The sequence below is a fragment of the Anomalospiza imberbis genome, chromosome 7, assembly GCF_031753505.1.
Source record: "Anomalospiza imberbis isolate Cuckoo-Finch-1a 21T00152 chromosome 7, ASM3175350v1, whole genome shotgun sequence".
Taxonomy (NCBI): Eukaryota; Metazoa; Chordata; class Aves; order Passeriformes; family Viduidae; genus Anomalospiza; species Anomalospiza imberbis.
Window position 1 is genome coordinate 39,170,428 of NC_089687.1, and position 21,704 is coordinate 39,192,131.

General features: G+C 56.8%; 2 protein-coding genes and 1 pseudogene across 2 annotated transcripts in view; 2 read left to right on the forward strand and 1 right to left on the reverse strand.

Moving 5' to 3' along the window:
• Nucleotides 1-2,177: 2,177 nt before the first annotated feature.
• Nucleotides 2,178-5,158, reverse strand: LOC137477673 (uncharacterized; annotated as a pseudogene).
• On the forward strand, nt 5,148-7,779 carry LOC137477539 (maestro heat-like repeat-containing protein family member 7). Its single transcript, XM_068196763.1, has 7 exons — nt 5,148-5,435; nt 5,684-5,748; nt 5,863-6,195; nt 6,381-6,529; nt 6,787-6,934; nt 7,142-7,332; nt 7,415-7,779. The coding sequence occupies exons 1-7, from the start codon at nt 5,318-5,320 to the stop codon at nt 7,554-7,556; spliced, it is 1,146 nt and encodes a 381-aa protein (XP_068052864.1). The 5' UTR covers nt 5,148-5,317; the 3' UTR covers nt 7,557-7,779.
• LOC137477674 (maestro heat-like repeat-containing protein family member 6) overlaps nt 7,730-21,704 on the forward strand; it is a gene marked incomplete at its 3' end in the record, with an annotated part of 155,675 nt that continues 141,700 nt past the window's right edge. Inside the window, exons 1-5 of the mRNA XM_068196831.1 lie at nt 7,730-7,753; nt 8,109-8,246; nt 8,479-8,655; nt 8,781-8,936; nt 9,079-9,180. Coding sequence (XP_068052932.1) covers nt 7,730-7,753; nt 8,109-8,246; nt 8,479-8,655; nt 8,781-8,936; nt 9,079-9,180 — 597 coding nt within the window. The remainder of the gene's footprint in view (nt 7,754-8,108; nt 8,247-8,478; nt 8,656-8,780; nt 8,937-9,078; nt 9,181-21,704) is intronic.

The window sequence follows — 21,704 nt, forward strand, 5'->3', positions numbered from 1 at the left end:
CATCTTTTCCCTCTCTCCCCCTCACGTTTACTGTTAAATAAAGATCCATGCTATTGGCCCCAGCATATGGTGTCATTTACACCTTATTTTGGGCAGACGCATCACTGTAATCATTTTTAATCATCAGATATTAACAACCATGTGTGCCAATGAGGAGTGTAAGCCTGCCTGTGAGTCCCACAACCCCACAGGGCAGTTTGGGGGTGCAAAGGGGGGACACTGTCACGCCTCTGCTGCCGTGCATGCCCACAGTAGCTGGGGACAGTGACAACGGGAGTGTCACCCACCCAGCACCAGGGCCAGGCTTTTCTCAGCACTTGCTCAGTCAAGGAGGAAGTGGAGAGACATGGTTTTGGGTCGAAACAAACATCAGCACAAAGCAAATCGCCTTTTAATACATCGCCAAACACAGGGGTGAGGCTCCGGACAGCTCTTTTCCCCTCAGCACCTTCCAGCTGCCACCAGCAGCACAAAGAAATCATGGAGCAGAAAATGAGACGCTGCCACCAGAACAGACTTTATCTGTACAGCCACGAGGTACAGAGAGATCAGACACCAGTGACAGAGCACGGGGCGGGGGGGGTCTGTCACAGCCCTAAGCAGCAGTGCCCCCATCTCTTGAAGCACTGGGAGCCCCTGGTACGCCCCCAGCACCGTCTCACAGGCACCAGAACAACAGAGGCTAGTGAGCAGAGTCCATCCTGCTGCTTTTTGGATCTGGATCATGGCCAGTCAACTCCTTGCCCGACCTAGGTGCTCCTCGAAGCCACCTCAGAGTGGTCCAGCACGTTTCAGCATTGCTGTGCTCGCAGCCTGCAGAGAGGAGCTTGACCTTTCCCAGGCCCCATGAGCAGAGGCAAGGCTGGGCATGAAGGAAGAGACCCAGGGAGATGAGGCCACTCTACACCGGGACATGTGGGCTTGCTGCTGGCCCTGCGCTGATTACCAGATTTAATTTGATCAAAAAAATGCTTAACACTGGTGTGCGAGGCAGATGCGATGCTCAGGGTGACGGGTGCATGAGGGGAAGGTGTGAATGTCCCCAAGAACTCTGATCTCTCTAACCCAAGGTTGCAAGTCAGTGTGGACTCAAATCATCCCCACCCTCCCCCCCCAAAAAAAATCATTGCTTTTTTTGTGGATTTCCCTGATGAATCTGCAAGACTTTGCTCTCATGGTGGGGAAAAAACAATTCATTCAAATCTTAGGTTATGTATATGGAAAAGGAAGAGAATTCAACAAAGTGGTTGTTCTGGGCTGCAGAACAATGGTTTAGGGGCACCAAGTGGGTCTGAAGTGGAGAGGCAGCCAGTGGTCACTGCATCCCTCCCTGCCTTTCCTTCTCACTGCTTTGGCAAAACCACAGGGGGAAGCCCCACTCTTCTCTGTCCCACGGCACTGTGGAGCAGAGAAGAGGACGACAAGGACAAGCCAGTGACAAACCCAAGGGGAGCTCAGCTGGGCCTTCCCCACCCTGCATCCCAGTAAAGTCACAATGCCTGGTACCTACCTCTCCCAAACTCCCCTGGGAGGCTGCTGGAGAGCCCAAATCCCCAGGATGCCTCCACTCACACCAACTCCACCTCTCACCGAGACCCTTCAATGCTGTGAGCTTCTTGAAGTGCTTGGTAACATCTTTTCCAAAGGATTTGGATGGTCTCTGGAGGAGATGGAGAGCACAGGAGGAAAAGAGGCTCAGGCCAGCAGAGATGAAGCAGGGGACTAAACAGCAACATGACAAGGGTGGTCCAACACAGGAGATGAGGAGAGCATGCTGTTTTGTTGAGAAACAGCAGTTCAGGGCTGCCTGCCTGTGAGGCAGCAGCTCCATCTGCAAGAGGCTGCCCCAAGCACATGGATGTGCTTGCAAGCAATGTCCTTCCTTGGACCCCAGAAGCCCACAAGCCTCCCCAGTGGCACAGCTGCATCTCCCTGAAAGACTTCTCACGGAACAAAAAGTCCAAACCACTTCATCTCAGACTGCCTGACGGCATTGGAAGACAAAATCCTGAGAGACCAGGGAGCACGGGGCACAGCTGGCAGGTATGAGAAGAGCTCACGGCTGCTGGTGGCTTTCCAAGACAGGGCTCCGGTTCACATGGAGCCCCAAACCAGGCTGCCCACAAAGGATGGTGTGGCTGCACTCCTGGCAGACCTCCACAGGAGCCGGGCACCCCTCAGGTCCTGCAGCCCTCGCACCTCCCCTTGAGCTGGATCTCACAGGTTCAGAGGGGCTGCCCAGCTGAGAAGGGAACTGATGGGCAGCCAGGACCCTGCCCGGAGCACAGGGGTGCTCCTGCATCCACCTTCACAGGGAGAGCTGCTGAGCACCTTGAAGCCGAGCCCGGTGAGGAGGAGGGTGCTCCAGGGTGGTTCTCAGCAGGGCAAGGCAAGGCGCCTGGCTGCTGGGGAAGGGATTCTTTAGCAGCATCCCTCAGGAAGTTGCTCTCCTGCCAAAAAGGCTGTTTCCATACTGGCACTTGGACAGCACAATGCAGTCCATCTGGTGGGTGCTGGGATCCATGCTGGAGTTCAGCAGGAGTCCGCTGTGCTGCGCTGGCCCTGCCCATGGCTCCTCTGAGGAGCTGCCCCAGCCTGTGGGAGCCACAGCTGTGAGAACCCCTTGTCCTCTCAGAGCACTGCCTGCTCCCCCTCCCAGGAAAAGCTGGGTTCCACGTGGGCTACCAGGGGCTGTTTGGGGAAGCCGCCATGCCCTGGCTGCTGCCTGCCTCCTAAGGGTGCAGGGAGAGCAGCCTCCACATCATAGAGCTTCCCATCCCCAGAGAACAGGGACTCATGCAAGCCCTGGGCAGGGCAAGGAAAAGACTGGGAGGGGGGTGGCCACCACAGCCAAGCCCCCGGGGAATTCTCAGGACTGCCACCTGGCAGAGTCTGGGACTCCACGTATGCTCCTGCAGCTCCCAGCTCTTTTGGAACTATGGCCAGCGAAGCCCCCGATGGGCAACTGACTGGGTTTGCTTGGAGGAGGACATTGTGCCACAGTCACCAACGTGTTTGAGTGCAACGGGGGTGTTTTGGTCCGGAGCTCCAGGATGCAGAGAGGCGGGAGGAGTGTGGCAATGGCAAAGAAAGCACTTTGGGGACTTTGCTGCTGACTTTTGCTCACCAAGAAGGAACTTCAGGCCCCCATGGAAATTCAAGGCCTTACAGGGATTAGAAAACGTGGGTGTGAAGCAAACAGGGTGGTGGGAACTTGCTGTGCTCTCACCCCTATGGGACACAAGTGGCTCTGGGGGAACACCCTGCAGGCACAGGAGGAGCAGAAGGGTGTCCCAGCATTACCAAGAATCCCGAGGAGTTATCCAGCAGGCAGCGGAAGCGGCAGGTGAAGCTCCTCTCCACCAAGGATTGCTTCTCAGCATGGAGGTGCTGGGGGCTGGACGTGGCGCTGCGTCTGGCAAGCAGCGGCTGCTCAGGGGGAAAAGCTGGAAAAGCAAAATGAAGTTTTCCAAACTGTGCTGCACACCCTGAGCTCACAGATCAGAGCTGCTCAAGTGAACCCCTGCAGGGATCAGCCTGGCACTCACTGTCAGCAGCATGCAGTGGGGTCCTCTGCAGCTGGCGGCGGAAGACGGCCCTGTCGTCCACACGGATCAGCTCGTACACGCTCTGGTAGATGAGATCCGACTGGAACGACAAAACAGAATAGTGACTGCTCCTGGACATCCTGGCAGAGGTGTCGGGAAGAGGACACGGCAGAAGGTTTCCCTTCCTGGGTGCTGTAAGTGCAAGACTGAGTGTAAAGAAAAGGCAAACTCCAGCTCCTTCCCCTGCCACAGGAGCTGCTGCCCTTAGGGAAGCTTTGCTCTCCATCTGCATCTCCTTCCCACACCAGGACTGCATCCATCTGTTTCCAGCCAGGAAAACATGGTGCTCACCTGGTGGAAGCCCAAGTAGTCCTGCACGGAAGGGGAGATGTAGAAGATGTAGCCGTCTCCAGTCACGGCGATGACAAATCCATTGAGTGCCTGAAAGCAAAAGTTCAGTCCAAACTTACTCTGTTTGAGGGCTGTTGAGGGCTTCTCTGCGGGTGTTTGCAGGGGGTTGGGGTTGGGGGACGTGTTGGGGAAGGAGTTGTCTGGAAGGTGAGAGGTCTAGGCTGGAAACTGAGTCCGCTTGAAGGCAGCATCTGTGGTCTGGCACAGCTTTGCTTATGGAGGGCAGAAGAAATATCTGTGACTAGTTCTGTTCATGGTCCTGATTCTTCTGCAGGGAACAAGATGGGAGAACTGTACTTTATTGGCCACTTAGGTATCTCTGCTGGGGGAGGATGAGCCCTTTTTCCATCTACTCATTTGTTTGGGCTACTTTTGTAAGACTGAGTGGACTTTCAATCCTTGAGAGCTTTTACTCCTTAAGAGAATGACGATATTATCATCCCTTCATTGAAAACCATTTGCACACCAAAGAATGGTCTTTTTTTTACCTCTGTATAGTGCTATGTTTCCAAGGAGACTTTCAGTGGAATGTGTTACGGCAAATGAGTTGCTGCTTTTAGATGGGAACAAACTTCCAAATCATTCACATTCTCCAGCAATCTCTATTAATTTGAGAAGTTTGCAAATTTTGGAACTACTCCAGTGGCCCAATGAGAAGTAAAGCCTTCCTGAATTGAGGATTCTTAAATGGCCTGATCCCGCAGAGCAGGGCAGGGTTTGCTGATGGTTTGAGCTGCTCCTAAAGATCCTGTTGGGCTGTCTCAGACACCTGGGGCCAGGGATTCCTTCCAACCGTGGCCACTTAGGGTGGGCTGGGGGCGGCCCCAGGGCAGGTGGCAGTGTGTGCAAGGGCCCTTTGTGACACGCTGCAGCACGGTCACCATGGCATGGAACGGGACAGGGTGTCCAGGGGCCCTCCCTTTGTGACACGTGGTGACATAGGAGCTGGCGGTGACAAGAGCACACCACAGTGCTCGGAGCAGGCGACGGAACAGGACAGGACAGAGCGGTGTCGAGAGGAGCCCCCGCACAGCGAGCTCGTTCCTGTCTGACCCGGAGTTTTCCGAGGCGTTATTCCTACAGGTGACCTCGTGGCAGGACTACGGGACTTGGCAGCCCGTGGCCTTCCCGAGGCTTTTCTTTTGCAGGTGCCCGCAAGGCCAGACTGTGGGACTTGGTGTCGAGGAGTCTCCTGTCATTGTGGCAGGAGCCCTCCAGACCAGAGTGCAGGACTTGCTGTCCTGCAGCCTTGCCGAGGCTCCTCTGTCTCAGGTGCCTTCAAGGCACAACTGCAATTGTTGACTTGGATATATCTTGAGGCATCTCTCTAGAAGGTGCCTTCAAGGCTAGAGGGCGGAATGGCGGGCAGATTTCTCAGGCTGTGCAAAGTGTTCAGGGGGGAAAAAAAGGAAGGCCCTGGAGCTGCCCCAGCACATCAGCCTGAAGAGCCAGAGCAGATCCAGACACTGCAGGATGGTGAGTGGCAGAGTGGGGCTATAGGGCTGATGTCTGCGGCGAGCTTGACCCCATCCCATCCCATCCCATCCCCTGGGGACATGCCCATGGACAGGACGGAAGTGGGGCCGGGCAGACACCCTGCAGTGGCCGTGCTCTATCCCCTGGGGCATCCCGGGACTGTCCCTGCTTGGGGAGCGCGGGGCTGGGCTGTGTTCTCCGGCCTCTCCAGCTGCCCCTCAGCTCTGGCTGCGCTCGCTCTTTGCCAGATGCAGCCTTGGACCGGACACAAGAGCAGGAACCCACCCGTGGCCGCTTCCACAAAAGCCTGAAGGTACCAGCAGCCATCCCCACCTGGGCTGGGCCTGCTGTCACTGCTCAGCCAAGCACCACGCTTGGAGCACTCCATGGAACACTCCGGGCTTCCCTGTCCTTTGTTCTCCTGCAGATGTTCCGGAAGTTCCTGCGCATTCAGCGGAGAAAGACCAGCAGCACAGCAGCTGAGGGCCCAGCCGAGCCTGACTCGGGGCTGACCGAGCTCCAGGCTGAGCCTGATGTCAGCCCGGATTCGGCTGAGCGCTCAGAAGACTCTGACGCCTCAGCGACTGAAACCTGGGCAAAGGCTCTTAGCTCGTCAATGACTGAGGTTGTGGCCATCACAAACAGCGACAATGAAGAGACTCAGGGCATCACAAATACTGACACCACGCCCGCTTCCACTATGATTCATGCTCCCACTATGGATTTCTTCGAGGAGAGTGATGTTCCTTCTCAGCAGCAGGTAAGCAGCCTGGGGCCAGGCCTGGAGGACTTCCCAGGATTGTGTGTCCCCTCAAGCCATGGTAACTGGGCCCACTCAGCCTTTGAGGCCAACACAGTGTGGTGGGAAGGGAAGCACTTCTTGGGGGAAGCTGGGGAAGTTGCTCCCTTGGACAGTGCTCCAAGTCTTCCCCATGCCTCCTCCAGGTGCCAGCCAAGGTGAAGAACATCCACCAGAGGCTGGTGTCCCACGTCTCTGTGGATGCCAGGCTGCAAATTGACCTTGTGAGGCTGGCTGAAGAACACCCTGCTGACGTGGTGCTGACCCTCCTGCGCTGTGCCCCAACGTGTGACAGGTACAGGGCCCACGAGCCTGGAGAGCTCAGGGCTCAGCAGCCTTTAGGGCCCGTGGCCCTGCACAGCCTGTCCCATGGGGTCTGCCAGACAGGCAGAGAGGCCCAGGACCCTCGGGCCCCTCTGTTTCCTGAGCCTGCTGCCAGTGCTCCTTCCCTGCCCTTCAGGGCTCCAGGGCTCTGTCACCTGGGCCCCCACAGCTGCACAGGGCATGGTGCTGTGACTGACATGGCCCTGACACAGAGCTCTGATCCCACAGAGCTGCTGCAGTGCTGTGGAGAGCCATAGGCTCATCGGGACCAGCAGTGGAGAAAGCGCTGCCAACACTGCTCTGTGTGATGGAGGACTGGCCTCTGACCAGAATGTGCACCTCTGATGGGGACAACGAGGACATTTTTGCCCTGGCTGTGAGTTTCTGGAACTGGCCTTTGCTCACCCCCAGGTCGCCTCTCCAGCAGCTCTCCATCCTCTCCATGCCTCAGGCGCTGGGCTGAAACCTGGGCTAGGGGCAGGCTCAGGGGGCACCAGGCCTTCTGCTCCCCTGCGTCTGCCCATGGGCCCTGCCCCATGGACACCTCGGCACTGAGCCCTGCCTTGGGCTGCTTCTCTTGCAGGCAACTCTGGTGATCTGGGTGATTGTCCAGGTGCCTGAGTGCCACGAGGCATTGATCCTTTATTCCTCCCGCCTGTTTGTGGCACTGCTCTTCCATGTTGTCATCACCACACAGCAGATGCCACCAGAGGAAGTTGGTAACTTCTGGAGAGCATGCCGGGAGGAACACTGCCTTCCCAGCAAGCCCAACAGGTCCCAGTCCTCCTGTCCTTCCCGTGCCCTTGTGGCCAGCGCCAGTGCTCCCAGTGTGACCTTGCCTTTGTTCTGCACACAGGTTTGCAGTGCAGGCCATGAAGGCTCTGCTCCGCCGACTGCGGTGTGACAATGTGGTGGAGGCTATGGAGCACATGGGTGGCTGGGACACGCTGCTGTGTGCTGACTCCCAGCACTACGCCATGGGTCTGTTGGCCAGGTGAGACCCCCTTCTCCCCACTGCCCCCAGCATTTGTGCCCTGTGCCCCACACAGTCCCTGTGGTCATGGGCCAGAGGGCCTTGTCACCAAGGGATGGCCAAGAAGAATGGAAAAGGCTGAGAGAGGAGGGTGCCCAGGAGGGGCTGCTTCTCAAAGTGCCCACATCCCCTCCAGGGATGGTGGGGAATGACCAGACCTCTGTGAGTCAGTCCTGGGAGAGGTTTGGTCTCCCTGCCTCAGGGCTTTGGTGCCTTTTTCCCCACTGCCAGGGAGATGCTCTGCGTTTTTATGCCTTTGTGCTCTCGCATCACAATCCACATGCTTCAGCATCTCAGCAGGGAGGATCGGTGCTGGGATCTTCCCTTCCTGGCATTCCTTGTGGAGGTGAGCCTGTTGGTCAGTGCTTCCTCGCTGAGCTGCCTCCCAGCTCTCTGCCCTCTCGTAGCCACAGCTGCCAGGACAGCGCCCATGCCCTGTGCTGCTGCCTGGGCCCAGCCCTGTGCAGTTCTGGGCTCCTGCCGGCCGGGTCCCCTGTCACTGCCCTGTGCCTTTCAGGTCCTCCAGCGCCTAGACTTGAGTAAATGTGGTGGCAGCGTCCTGAGGATCACGTCAAGGTACCTTCAGGGCGAATGCAGTCAGAGGCGTCGCCTGGCGCTCAGAGGCCTCGTGGTGCCCAGCAAGGATCCCTCGATGGTGAGAAGGGGGCAGCGGCTGAAGCTGCGCTGATCAAAGCAGCCCCTTGGGCTGGCAGGGCTTCAGGAGCTGAGGCAGCTGCTGCCAGCTCTCCTGCCTCACCTGCCCCGGTGCTTTGGGACAGGCCTTTGGCCTGTGGGCCCTGCAGCAGCAGGGTGGGGCTGCAGAGCCAGGGCGGTGTTGGCCGTGCAGCCGTCCATGGCTTCCCAGCACAGCCTTGTGTTCCACACAGGCCAGAAGAATGTGCAGTGTATCTCAAAGCCTTCTGGGGCTGCTGGGAGATGCAGATGGAGACGTGGTCAGCATGAGCCTCCATGTGTTCACAAACATGCTCCAGCACAAAGACATCCTGGTATCCAGCACCACCGCCCCAAAGCTGGCTGAGGCACTCCTTCTGCTCTTTGACCACGTAAGGCTCTGCATCCTGAGCCACAGGCATCGGATGCTTCCCAGAAACTTTGTGCCCTGTGGATTTTCAGGCCATTGCCCAGGTGGGCCTGGAGTAGCTGGTGTAGGTCTTTTCTTTTCCTCTAGGACAACCGCCACGTGCAGTTGCTCTCCATTCAACTCTTCCGTACAGTGATGGAATCAGTAGTGGATGAGGGAAAAAAGCCCCTGAAGACAATTGTGAACAGGAACCTGTACGCACTTTTAATCTACTGTCATGATGAGAACTGGCACGTGGCAAAGGTGAGCATTCCTATGATGCTGGGAGGGGGCTCGGCTGCCTCCTGCCCTGGCGCCTGGTGGGCTTCAGCCTCCTCCAGGCCTTGGCACAGGGACACAGGTCCCTGGGCTTTGTGGCCATCTCTGGGTCTCTGCTGCTCTCCAGGCCTCTCGGGAAACACTGCTTTGTGCGGCCAAGTTCCTGGAGAGGAGGAATCTCGAGCAGCTGGTGGAGAACGGGAATCTGTGGAAGTTTGTTGAGGTCCTGGTAAGGACGGCCTGGAAGCCCCAGGCTCAGCCTGGAGAAGCCCCCTGAGCGCGGTGCTGGGTGTGTGGGCTGGCAGCTGTGCCCCTGCCCGGTGCTGCACCCAGAGGCCACGCGGGCTCTTCTCCAGGCTCCCGTGGGCCCCAGCCGGGTGCCGATGGAGCCCCGGCCCAGCGGGGCTGCGGGGCGGCCCCGCGGCTCCCCGGGCAGCAGCCGGCCCTCTGCCGCCTCCAGAGCCCGGCGCCAGCGGCTGCTGGCCGGGCCTCGGGGCTGTGCGGGCAGGGGAGGCCGGGGCAGGGCGCAGGGAGCGCCTGGCCCAGGGGCCGAGCCCGCGCCAACCCTTCCCTCCTGCCGCTCTCTCCAGCTGGAAGAGGACAGGAGCCAAGTGGCCGAGCTCCTGCGCCAGGCCCTGCCCTACCTGCAGAGCCCACAGGAGCCCCTGCGAGAGGCGGCCGTCAGGTTCCTGGGTGAGCCACGAGCCCGGGCTCCCTCCCTGCCCCGCCTCAGCTCGGCCCCAGCCGCGGCTGCTGCCCCGGCAGCGCCATCCGGGCCCGGCGCCGTGGAGCCCCGCCTGGCCTCGGCGCTGCTGCCGCCCTCCGGCAGCCGTGCCCTGGGGCGGCAGCGTGCGGCAAGGGCCCGGGCTGAGCCCTGCCGGGCCACCAGGGCGTGTGGCCACAGGGCTGGCAGCGCCGCTGGCAGGGAGCTGTGCCGCTGGGGCCAAGATGAAATCTTTGTTCTCAGAGATGGCCGGCTTTCCCATGATGAGGGGGCAGCAGGAAGAGCTCCCCGCCCTCAGTCAGGGTGAGTGAGGGCAGCGGGCTGTCAGCGGGGGCTGGCGGGGGGAGAGCTGCATTGCTTGGGCAGGGAGTGGGAATTTCTGCCCTAGCTCTGGCAGGTTTTACTCCCTGTGTGGAGGAGAGGTGGCGTGGGCAGAGCACACAGGGATTTCAGGGACATGGGTGGAATTTGTGGCCAGCAGCTTGCTGCTGACCTGTTGCCAACACCTCTCTCTTGGCCTTGGCAATTTTTGGGGGAGGTGGCCGTGGCAGAACGGTCTCCTCAGGTCACTGCAGATCCAGGCTCTGACCATGGCTCTCTTGCTCTCTGTTCCAGGCCTTCAGTCTCCAAAGAATAATACCACCCCATCCTGCTCTGACATTGAAATTCAAGCCCAGTTAGGCCTAGAAGATGAAGAAATTGGGTTGCTTTCTGGATCCGGTGAACCAGCGCCCCAAGAGCAGCACCAGGAGACACTGAAGAGGACACCACCTCCCATTGCCACTGGGGCTCCAGGCACAGCTGATGATTGATACAGCTGAGCCTCTGGGAAGCTCACATGGCTTCAGCCCTCTCCCTGCCTGTAGATAGCTCCCTCCCTCCAGCCCTCACACACTGTCCATCCACTTTTTCCCCTCCATTCTCCCTCCATTTTGACAGCTCCATCTCACCAGCCCTCAGACCATGCCCATTCCAGTGTTTTCCTTCCGCTTTTCCTTTTGACAGCTCCATAATGCAAGCCCTCAGACCCTGCCCATTCCCTTTTTTCCCCTCCCAGCTCATCCCTTAGTTTCATTTTCCATTAATAAAGAGTTTGGCTTCTTCACATTGCCTCCATCTCTGTGGAGCTGAAGCGACGCAAATCCCGAGCCCTGGGGCACACAGGCCCCTGCTGCTGCCCTCTTCCATGCCATGGTTTGTGCACACACACAGAGGAACGAGGGCAGATCAGGCTGGAAAGGTGCCTGTGCTGAAATTCCACAACACTGTGGAGTTACAGATCTTGCTGAGCACCTTGGAGCCCCTAGAACTTTGGAAGAGCCAGCCTGAGTATGCTCTGAACCCAGCTGTGAGGGATTCCATGGCAAGCATCCACAGAGGGCAAAGGAGCTTGGAATGCTGGAGGTTTTCAAGAATAGCTTCCTGAAAGCACAGCAGTGCTCCATCCCTGCACAGGATGAGGAAGAGGGCAGAACCAGCGACCATCCGGGCTTAACAGGGAGCTTTGGGTGTGCCTGAGGGCAAATGAAGCAGCAGCGCGGTGCCCGAGACTCGGACGCGCGACCGTGCCAGTGCCTGGAGCGCTGTCAGGCAGTGCCGGGATCCTGGGTGTGGTTCTGGTCCCCACAAGTGAGGAATGGCAGCCCCAGGCTCAGAGCCAGTCAGAAAGCCAACCAAGTGAGCCCACAGGGAGGGCGCCCTTCCAGTTTCTCTTGGCCATGGCCGCAAAACAGCCCCTGCTGCTTCTTCCTCCGCCTGTGTTTGGGGTGTGCTGGTGGCAGAAGCAGCCAGGTTGGGCTTTGCCTTCCAAAGCCTGTTGGGAGCAGGCATGGAAAGCGCTGTGTGCACAGCGGAGAGTCCTGGAAGGTGCTGGCAAGAGCGTCCCGTGGGAACAGGGCTCTGGTCTGTGGCCGGGAACAGCCTGGTTTTGGTGCCGTGAGCGCAGGCAGGAGTTGAGGCAGCTGAAGAGGTGTAGGAATATAAAAATGTAAAAGACGCTGTCTAAAGCTGAGAAAGGCTGGGAAATTTCTAAATTTTCTCTCCTGAGAAAGCTAGGAAGTTAAGAACCATGTGAATACATTGATATTTATCATAAGGATCAAGAAACAACAAGAACGTATTGATAGCTCAAGATGTGGAAAGTCCTAGATATATGCTTTGCAAAGATAGAACAAGTTTCCATCTTAAAGAACGAATTATTGTGTATTGTTCGAGGTTCATAGAAGTCCTTTTTGTTTATGTTAAACCCACGTGAGTCCTTTTCCAATTGCTTAGAGTATAATGACTTTACACCTTTTCTTTTATGCTATTGGTTCAAAGAATGGGTATAAAAAGGCTTTGCATGGGCTGCCATCTTGTCTGTGATCTGTGTTTGCATGGATGTTGTCATTTTCCTGTGCCTCTTGCTTTTTGCTTGTATGATGCAGACAGATAATAAATCACAAGTCTGCAAACAGTCAGGGTCCCGTCCCGTTTGTGAGACACGGACTGATGTGGCAGACACATCAGCCTCTCCAAGCTGCTGCTGCAAACCTTCATCCCACACAGTCCTGCAGGATCTTGCCCAGGGACAGACTTGAGCTTGACGCCTTTCACTGCCTCAGTTACTTCAGGCCCAGACCCCTGCAGCTCTGGCCCAACAGCCAGCTCTGGTAACAACAAAGAGGAGATGAATAACAAAGCTAATTTAGTGCTGACTGCAGGGAGATTACCCAGGGAGACCTGCTGCCAGCTGCCCTGCAGCGGAGCGCTGGGGAGGAAACTGGTGTGACCAGCACCAGAGGTGGGAAAGGACCTGGTGAGACCTCCTAAGCCCAGCCCCTGCTCCAGCCAGGTCAGCTGCATGGGGAGGTAGCCCACTGTTGACTGTTTGCTAGGAGCTGTTAGATATCTCAGGCTTTGCCAGACTCCAGAGTGTGGTCTCACACCACGACAGGGTTTTCCACAGGTTCTGAAAGAGATTGGATTAAGTTGGATGTTGGGAAATAATTCTTCCCTGTGAGGGTGGTGAGGCCCTGGCACAGGTTACCAGAGCAGCTGTGGGTACTCCATCCCTGGAAGAGTTTCAGGCCAGGCTGGACAGGGCTTGGAGCACCCTGGGATAGTGGGAGCTGTCCCTGCCCATGCCAGGGGGTGGAATGGGATGAACTTGCTTCCACCTCAAACCAGTCTGGGACTCTGTGATCCTCTCTCCTGCAGACCTCCCTGCCTGGTGTCCTAGGAAGAAGGCATGTCAGCACATTTCCTAATCACACCCTCTCCACCTCAGAGAGCATTTTAAGCCTCATTTTCTTGCTCACCCTTGACAGAGCCACATCTTCAATCCCAACATCTGCCTCCTTTGTTACAGGAACCATAGGAAATGAATCCCAGCACAGCTCTCCAGCTAGCCGGAGCTTTGCCAAGCCACTAAAATCCATCCAAGCTTTCGGGAGATCTCCCTCTTTGCAGCAAGTGGGGCTCCTGTCACACCACAGAGAGGCCAGAGCATCGTGGCAGTTGACAACATAGACACCAGCTTTCCTCCTTAGGTGCTTCCTCTCAAAGAGACAGGATCAGCAAAGTCACTCCAGATTTGTCTGGGAGGCTGTCAGACACAGGTCCAAGTAGCAAACACTGCAAATTGGTTTGCACAGAGCTCAGCACAAATCTGGTGGTGAGGTTCAGTCATTGATTACACGAGTGACAAAACCTCTAAAGTGCCTTGGAGGCAGGCAGTGATAGCACCAGAGCTGTCACCGCTACCCAGCACTGCACCCAGGCTGGGCCTGATGGGCAAAGCTTGAGGAGACCAAGCCTGAGCCCCCTGATTTTGCGCAGGGAAGGCTGAGATCCCAGGCAGCAGAGAGCTGTGCAACACCTGCAGCGTTTGCCCCGGGGCACAGAGGAGTTACAGATGTGCACACCCTGAATCAGCCCGTGGAGGCATGGAGGGAGCTCCCAGAGCTTCCCTCTCTAGGCTCGAAGCTTAACGTTTCCAGCAAACTATTACTTAGTCTGGTTTCTCGTTAAAGCACAGACAGAGAATAATATTTAAAAGCAAAGCAGATTCAAAGGATGATGCAGTGAGGCACCATCCTGCAATAGAAACCAGGATCCCACGCAGATGACAAATCCCTTTCCTTGTATCCGCTGTGGAAGCAGGCACTGATATGAGCACCCAAACCCACTGTGGTTGTCCTCTGCTCTGTCCTGCCCTAAACTCTGCCCCAGGCTCTGAATCCTGGCTTCCTACACCCCATTAAACAGGTCTGTTGCCAAGCCAGAGGCACACAGTACCCACACCTCAGAAATACCAGAGCAGGTGGAGAAGGCTGGAAGCCCCTTCTCAGATTTCTCCTTGTGTTAGCAGCCAGACAAGATGCAGACAACACTGGGAAGCTCCACTCTAGGGCTGGAGAAATGCAGCACAAGGGAAAAAGGAGCCTCAGACCACTGTGCAATTGGTCTCTCAATTGCCTGGAGATAAGGCAATTACCACTCTATCAAAACATCCATCTCTCTCCTGCCTGGAGATAAGGCCGGGCTGGGCATGGGGAGAGGATAGGGATGCTCTTCAGGTGATGCCATGCTCTCCTGCTCCGGGAGAAGAGCCTGCACAAAGCACAGGACAGCAAACCTGAGGCAGAAAGCAGAGCACAAGGGGTGCCAGCCATGTCCCCCCAGAATGCCCGACAGGACACGCCAGCAGCCGGCTGCTGTGACCTGCAGTTGGCACGGGTCTTCATCAGGCATGCCTGAGACCCAGGCCAGCCCTGATGTATCTGGGATGATCTGAAGTCAAACAAGATGAACTTCAGGGCAGAGCAAGGGGAAGGAGCTGGAAATCACAGGCAAGTGGCCAGATGGGAATAACTGGCCTGGCAGAACGGGACTCCAGAACCCCTGCAATGCCAAATGCTTTTCCAGAGCAGCTCTCTTGCTGGGAAGCACACGCTGAGCACATCCACTGGGAACCAGCTCCTGCTTGGAGGCACAGGTCCCATCTGGAGAGTCTGGCACAGGAGTCTCCTCCTGGAGCCCAGCATCCCAGCTGGAGAGGGCCCTGGGAGAGCCCAGAGGAGTGGGCATGAGGAAAAACCAAGGGAGCCCAAGTTTATCCAGTCTGTGGCGGGGAGAAGACACAGTAAGAGCCTCTAAATATAAAAAGCTGCTGCTTGCTGCCCTCCTGCCCCACATGCTCTGCCTTCCCCATTGTCCATCACCCATTCCATCAGGCCCAAGTCGCTGGAGAGGGAACGTGTCCCTGTCTGCACGTTCTGGTGACTTCTGGGAATGGGGTGACCGCCCCCAGTCAGGCTCTGCGCCATATATAACGTTCAAATTTATAAAAAATACTGTAACTGTAACAATAATAAAGGGTTGAAGAAGAATAGGGAGGGAGGGAGAAGGAATATGGAATATGGAGACATAAGAATACCAAATATGGAATACAGAAGGAAATACAGAATATGAAATATAATAAAAGGGAACATGTAATATCTATTATATGATGAACATTCAATTATTCAGTGAATGTAATTTTAAATTGCCATTCCAGTTAGATGAGGGCATTGTTGCAGTTCAACAAAACACACTGTTTTACCCACCTCTCTCTTCTCTACAGGGTGCTGGGAGTGCAACACGGGAGGAGTTTAGGACATAAAGGATGGCTGCTAATGAGATGGAGGAATTTTGCAGGAGGTCTCAGCTGCTGGGCAGGCTCTCAAGTGTCTCCCACCATCCACAGTGACACTTTCCTGCCGGTATCAACACTCAAGGGCCTGCTCCCATAACTCACCATCATGTTTCCTGCAGGAAACACAACCTCCCATCCCAAAGCTTGGGGTGGAACGCAAGCTGTGCATTGGGGATCGATTCCAGGGGCTTTTCCCCCCTCCCAGCACGGACACCCACCCATCAGGTAGCTCTTCACCTTCTAGCCCACGGCCAGCCAGAGGATGGAGAGTTTATCCATCCTGGAGCGCACATCCTCGGGGAAGGGCAGCAGCCCCATCAGCTTGTTCAGGTCCTGGCTCAGCTGGTCCCAGTGCCTCTTGGAGGGGTTGGACTGCACACCCTCGGTGGGGGGGGGGGGTGGTTTGGGGCTGGAAGAGGCAGAGAAGAGGTTAACCAAACTGGGATTGCCCAACAGGCTCTTTTCAAACCCAGCACTGGCTTTGGTGCAGCCACAACAGTGAAATGGTTTAGATTTTTCCACACACACCCCGATCCTCTTAGAAATCACAGAGTGGTTTGGGTTGGAAGGGACCTTAAAGCCCATCTTGTTCCACTCCCTTCCACTATCCCAGGTTGCTCCAAGCCTGTACAACCTGGCTGGAACACTTCATGGGATGGGGCAACCATGGGGCAGAATGAGATGAGCTTTAAGATTCCTTCCAACCCAAACCATTCTGGGATTCTATGACTTAAACAAAGGGATATCATATGGGGTGATTTAGGGCACGGCACTGTGAAAAGAGCCTCTCTTAAAAAAAGAAAAAAAAAGTTGATGTAAAAAGTTTTTTTTTCCTTCCAATATTCTGATTTCTGTCCCTTTCAGATGGACCTTTCCAAATTAAACCAGCATTTGCTGCCAAACGTAGGCACCGGGGGCAACCCTCAGCCTGCAAAAGGAACAACGTCCAGGAGAGCAGCCTGAAGCCTACACGAGGTCCCTTCTCTGTGAGCTGCAGTTATTTCACCCACACCAGCCAAAACCCCAGTACAGCAGTAAGAGCTCAGTTAATAACTTCAACAAGTCCTGGACGTCACCCTGTGTCCTTCATTTTTTAATGCCAATCTGAATTTCATAGCTCAAAGACAAACCCTTCAGTCCCCCCCAGATCTGTATCTCACTCAGCTGCATCCCCCTAACACGCACCTGTTTGGTTTGATGTAATTTGTCTAACCACAAACTCCCTCTCTGCAGGCATCCTCGCTTCAGGAAGGAGCTTTGGATAGCAGGGTCTGCCAGTGTTTGGCAGCAATTTAAGCTCTCTCCTCTCCCACCACTCTCCAGTCTCATCTGGCAGGGCTGCTCACATACGTGACATGAGAGGAAATGAGCATTAAATGAAATGCACTGAAGTGCCTGTTGAATTTGCAGCTCAGAGAGAGATTGAGGGGTCTTTTAAGGCTGAATGGAAAATGACAGCATTTCCCCAGGAAAGCTCAAGCCTGCTGGGTTGTAAGAGCAGCATCAGGAGGGATATCCCCTCTCGCAGGGAGGCTGGCACAACCCAGCTCCAAACTAGTTCACACAAGCTGGGTAAAACACACTGGCACCAGGGCTTTTACAAAGCTTAAACACTTTTGAAATCACAGCCATGCACCAGGAAGGAGAAAAATTAAAATAGTTTTCCTTTGAATAAAAAAAAAGGGGTTATGAAATTTTTTTTGAGATTCCTCAGATATCCTTTAAAGTCTTCTGGCCACTCACCAACCAAATCCAGCTCCAAGCAGACAGAAAGAAGAGAAAATGAGACTGGAGTTGAGCACAGCAATGGGTAAAACACCTGAGGTATACCAGAACCACTGGGATAGCCTGGCCAAACACTGAAAATCCTCTGGCTGAGGCACACAGGGTGACACAGCCAGCAGCAAGTCACCCAAAGGCCCAAGGAGGACACCCCAACACCTCTGTTCCTGCACGGCCCAGCTGCAGCACGCAGGGTGCTCCATGGCCAGCCTTGAGAGGGGGGATGCCAGTGAGGAAAATGCCTCATGGAAACAGTGAAGCTTGCTCTAGACATTCAAAACCTGCTTAATTTCCCTTCCCTTTGGCCCAGTGGTTATGAAGCACACTGTGCCGTGGGGTTCACGGTGAAGCTAGTGGCCCCCGTGCCGAGGGAAAGCTCAGCTCCCAGCCCCAAAGGCTGTGCTGCTGCTGGGGTTTGTTTTTCCCCAGCTGCTCTTTCAACAGGAACCCAGTAGGAAGCGTATCCCTTCTGCAAGCTGGCAAGTACCAAGGGAGATTATTCCTGACAGTGGAACTTGCCTGGGCTGATCTATTGTCTCCTAATTCCGATGAATAGGTTTTTTTAGCAAGTGAAAAGCCCCGAGCAGACTGCAAAGGGGCTGGAGAAGCCCCTCAGCCCATCCTCGCTGTCCCCTCCGGCTGGCTGTACATCCCACTGCCACCAGCCCTGCTCCGCCTGCCTGCTCCCAGCAGGATCCTGCTCCAAGATCTGACCCATCACAGAGAAGAAGAATCTCTTCCCATTCCCAAGGCTGACCTTGCAGAACCAGGGAACAAGGGCCTTTCTGCTCCAAAGAGACACCTTCTCTTGCACCCTGAGCCACACAAATCCAGCCCAAACCCTCAGGCTGGCATGCCAGAGGGCTGGAATCATCACCCCGAGATGAACAGAAGACAGGTTTGTGGCAAAACAGCTATCCTTCATGTTTACACAACAAGACTCCCAATTAAATACCCAAGAGAGGCTCAGGGTCACCTCACCACAGGTTTAAAGTACTGATGATCCCTCTTCATCCTGGGCTTGGACTCAGCTCATCCATGTCCTCCCCCACAGCCTCCCAGAAACAGATACCCACCTCTAGCTCCTATACACCTGGAAAAGCTGAGGTTAAACAGGCTGGTGGGACTTGGGAGCTAGGGAAGGCACGAGGGAGGCAGGAAACACCAGGGACACCGAGGGGGATGTTACGCAACAGCTACTGAGCAGCATGGTAATTAATAATTAAGGAACCGAGATGTTTTGGTAATTACTAATTGCTGTACGTTTGATTTAGGCGGGCACCAAAACATAGCCCAGCCTCCAAATCACTGCTGAGCGGCTCAAACTCTCCGGCGAGTGTCCTCACCAGGATGCAGGACAAGCATCTTTGGGATTTCTGTTCTCCCACCAGCGTGCCAGAGCCGACACAGCGTTAGGTCCAGTTCACCTTGATTAAAGCCGAGTAACCCAAGCATGCTGCTCCCTTTTGCACCCCCAGCGCTCGCACCAGAGCGGCTCCAGGCACTTCCCCAGAACCAGCTGGGCTCTCGCTGCCCGGCCTTCGCTCGTCCTGCCCGCTCCCACGCACCTACCTCTTGGGCACCGGCACAGGCCGTGCCCCGGCCACGACCTTGAGTGGCAGCCACGCCCGGGGAGCCGTGCCTGGGGACACCAAATCCTGGGAAACACCGTGCCTGTGGACCCCTGTCCCTAGGTGACAGCCTAACCCTGGGAACACTGAGCCCCAAGGGCTACCTTCACAAAGGGACACCAAGTCCTAGGAAACGCTGTGCCCGTGGGCCACCATCCCCGGAGGAGACCAAATCCTAGGAAACACCATGCACCTGGGCCGCAGTCTTCAGGGGACATCAAATCCTGGAAAACACCGTGTCCACAAGCCACTCTTCCCAGGGGCCACCAAATCCCCAAGGAGCCACCAAATCCTGGGAGACACCATGACTATAGACCACCATCCTATGTACAGATGACACTGAATCCTGGGAAACTGATCAGTGGGCCACCATCCTCCGGGACCATTGGACTGTGGCAATCACCATGTCTGTGGGCCATTGTCCAAGGGAAACATGGAATCCTGGCAGACACCACGTCCATGGGCCACCCTTTGAGAGCCTGGTGCCCGCTCAGGAAAAGCCAGCCTGTTCCTTCTCACTTTGCCTTTCCCTGAGTTCATGCTGCCCAAAGCTTTTACTCTTCCCCCAGAAACCACCTCCAGCTGCTGTGGTGAGGCCCTGGCACAGGTTGGCCAGGGAAGCTGTGGCTGCCCCATCCCTGGAAGGGCTCAAGGCCAGGTTGGACAGGGCTTGGAGCATCCAGCTAGTCTGGTTGCAGACAGAGCTGTTAAGGAAACATCGAGGCATCCTTTGTGGATTGTTTGGTTGGGTTTTCCAAGCTGTTTGCAAATTCCAGGGATAAATCCCTGAAATGCAACTTGATTGCTTCTTGCCAGGGGGCAAAGCAGAAGCCGCTAATGGTGTCACAAATGTGCCAGGTCAGCAGAGCTGATGTCACTTTGATGGGAAATTTGTAAAACATTTGGTTATGACCTTCCCAGGCCCAGTAATTTAACAGTGTTTTTCAATAAGGGTTAGGGTTACTGCACATGCTGCCAGCCTAAAAGCTTGGAGATGCTGGTCAAGCACCTGAAGCAGGGTGCAGAGGGAATTAGGACAACTGGATGTGCATTACTGGAAAGAGACGTATCCCAGGCTCCCTCCTGTGGGCAGACATAGTGCAGGCATCCTGTCTGTCCCTTATCCTGTCTGCTCCCTAACCCGGCTGTTCATTGTCCCGCTTGGTCCCGGCCCCACCTGCTCCCTCACCCGACTCTCCCCTGTCCCACTTTTCCCTATCGCGTCCCCTCCCTAACCCGGCTGTTCCCGCTTTCACCTGCTGCCTATTCCATCTGTTTCCTATTGCTGCCCGCTCCGTAACCCGGCTGTTCCCTATTCCCGGCTGTTCCCTAACCCGGCTGTTCCCTATTCCCCGCTGTTCCCAATTCCCACCTGTTCCCTAACCCGGCTGTTCCCTATTCCCGGCTGTTCCCTAACCCGGCTGTTCCCTATTCCCGGCTGTTCCCTAACCCGGCTGTTCCCTATTCCCACCTGTTCCCTATTCCCGGCTGTTCCCTATTCCATGCTGTTCCCTATTCCCGGCTGTTCCCTATTCCCACCTGTTCCCTATTCCCGGCTGTTCCCTATTCCCACCTGTTCCCTAACCCGGCTGTTCCCTATTCCCGGCTGTTCCCTATTCCCGGCTGTTCCCTAACCCGGCTGTTCCCTATTCCCGGCTGTTCCCTATTCCCACCTGTTCCCTATTCCCGGCTGTCCCTTATCGCGCCCGCTCCCAATCCAGGCTGTTCCCTATTCCCACCTGGCTGTCGCCGGTCCCGCCTGTTCCCTATCCCACTGCTCCCTAACTCGGTTGGGCCCGGTCCCGCCTACTGCCTGTCCCTGTTCCGACTGCCATTCCCCACCCAGACTGTTCCCTGTCCCGCCTAGTCCCCATTCCTAACCAGGAATTCCCTGTTCCACCTGCTCACTGATTCGGCTGCTCCGAGTCCCGCCTGGTGCCTGACCCCTGTTCTTAACCAGGCTGTCCCCGCTGTCCCTGCAGTCCCTAACCCGGGCCGTTCCCTATCCCGGCCGTTCCCGGTGCCGCCTGTCCCCGCTGTCCCCGCAGTCCCTAACCCGGGCCGTTCCCTATCCCGGCCGTTCCCGGTGCCGCCTGTCCCCGCTGTCCCCGCTGTCCCCGCAGTCCCTAACCCGGGCCGTTCCCTATCCCGGCCGTTCCCGGTGCCGCCTGTCCCCGCTGTCCCCGCAGTCCCTAACCCGGGCCGTTCCCTATCCCGGCCGTTCCCGGTGCCGCCTGTCCCCGCTGTCCCCGCAGTCCCTAACCCGGGCCGTTCCCTATCCCGGCCGTTCCCGGTGCCGCCTGTCCCCGCTGTCCCCGCAGTCCCTAACCCGGGCCGTTCCCTATCCCGGCCGTTCCCGGTGCCGCCTGTCCCCGCTGTCCCCGCTGTCCCCGCAGTCCCTAACCCGGGCCGTTCCCTATCCCGGCCGTTCCCGGTGCCGCCTGTCCCCGCTGTCCCCGCTGTCCCCGCTGTCCCTAACCCGGGCCGTTCCCTATCCCGGCCGTTCCCGGTGCCGCCTGTCCCCGCTGTCCCCGCAGTCCCTAACCCGGGCCGTTCCCTATCCCGGCCGTTCCCGGTGCCGCCTGTCCCCGCTGTCCCCGCTGTCCCTAACCCGGGCCGTTCCCTATCCCGGCCGTTCCCGGTGCCGCCTGTCCCCGCTGTCCCCGCTGTCCCCGCTGTCCCTAACCCGGGCCGTTCCCTATCCCGGCCGTTCCCGGTGCCGCCTGTCCCCGCTGTCCCCGCTGTCCCTAACCCGGGCCGTTCCCTATCCCGGCCGTTCCCGGTGCCGCCTGTCCCCGCTGTCCCCGCTGTCCCCGCTGTCCCTAACCCGGGCCGTTCCCTATCCCGGCCGTTCCCGGTGCCGCCTGTCCCCGCTGTCCCCGCAGTCCCTAACCCGGGCCGTTCCCTATCCCGGCCGTTCCCGGTGCCGCCTGTCCCCG

Bases quoted from the DNA above. Each gene is read 5' to 3' on its own strand.
- LOC137477539 (XM_068196763.1), top strand. From the start codon at position 5,318: ATGGCGGGCAGATTTCTCAGGCTGTGCAAAGTGTTCAGGGGGGAAAAA. The intron at 6,530-6,786 runs GTACAGGGCCCA...CTGATCCCACAG, and splicing joins TGTGCCCCAACGTGTGACAG to AGCTGCTGCAGTGCTGTGGA. The intron at 7,333-7,414 runs GTCCCAGTCCTC...TTCTGCACACAG, and splicing joins CTTCCCAGCAAGCCCAACAG to GTTTGCAGTGCAGGCCATGA.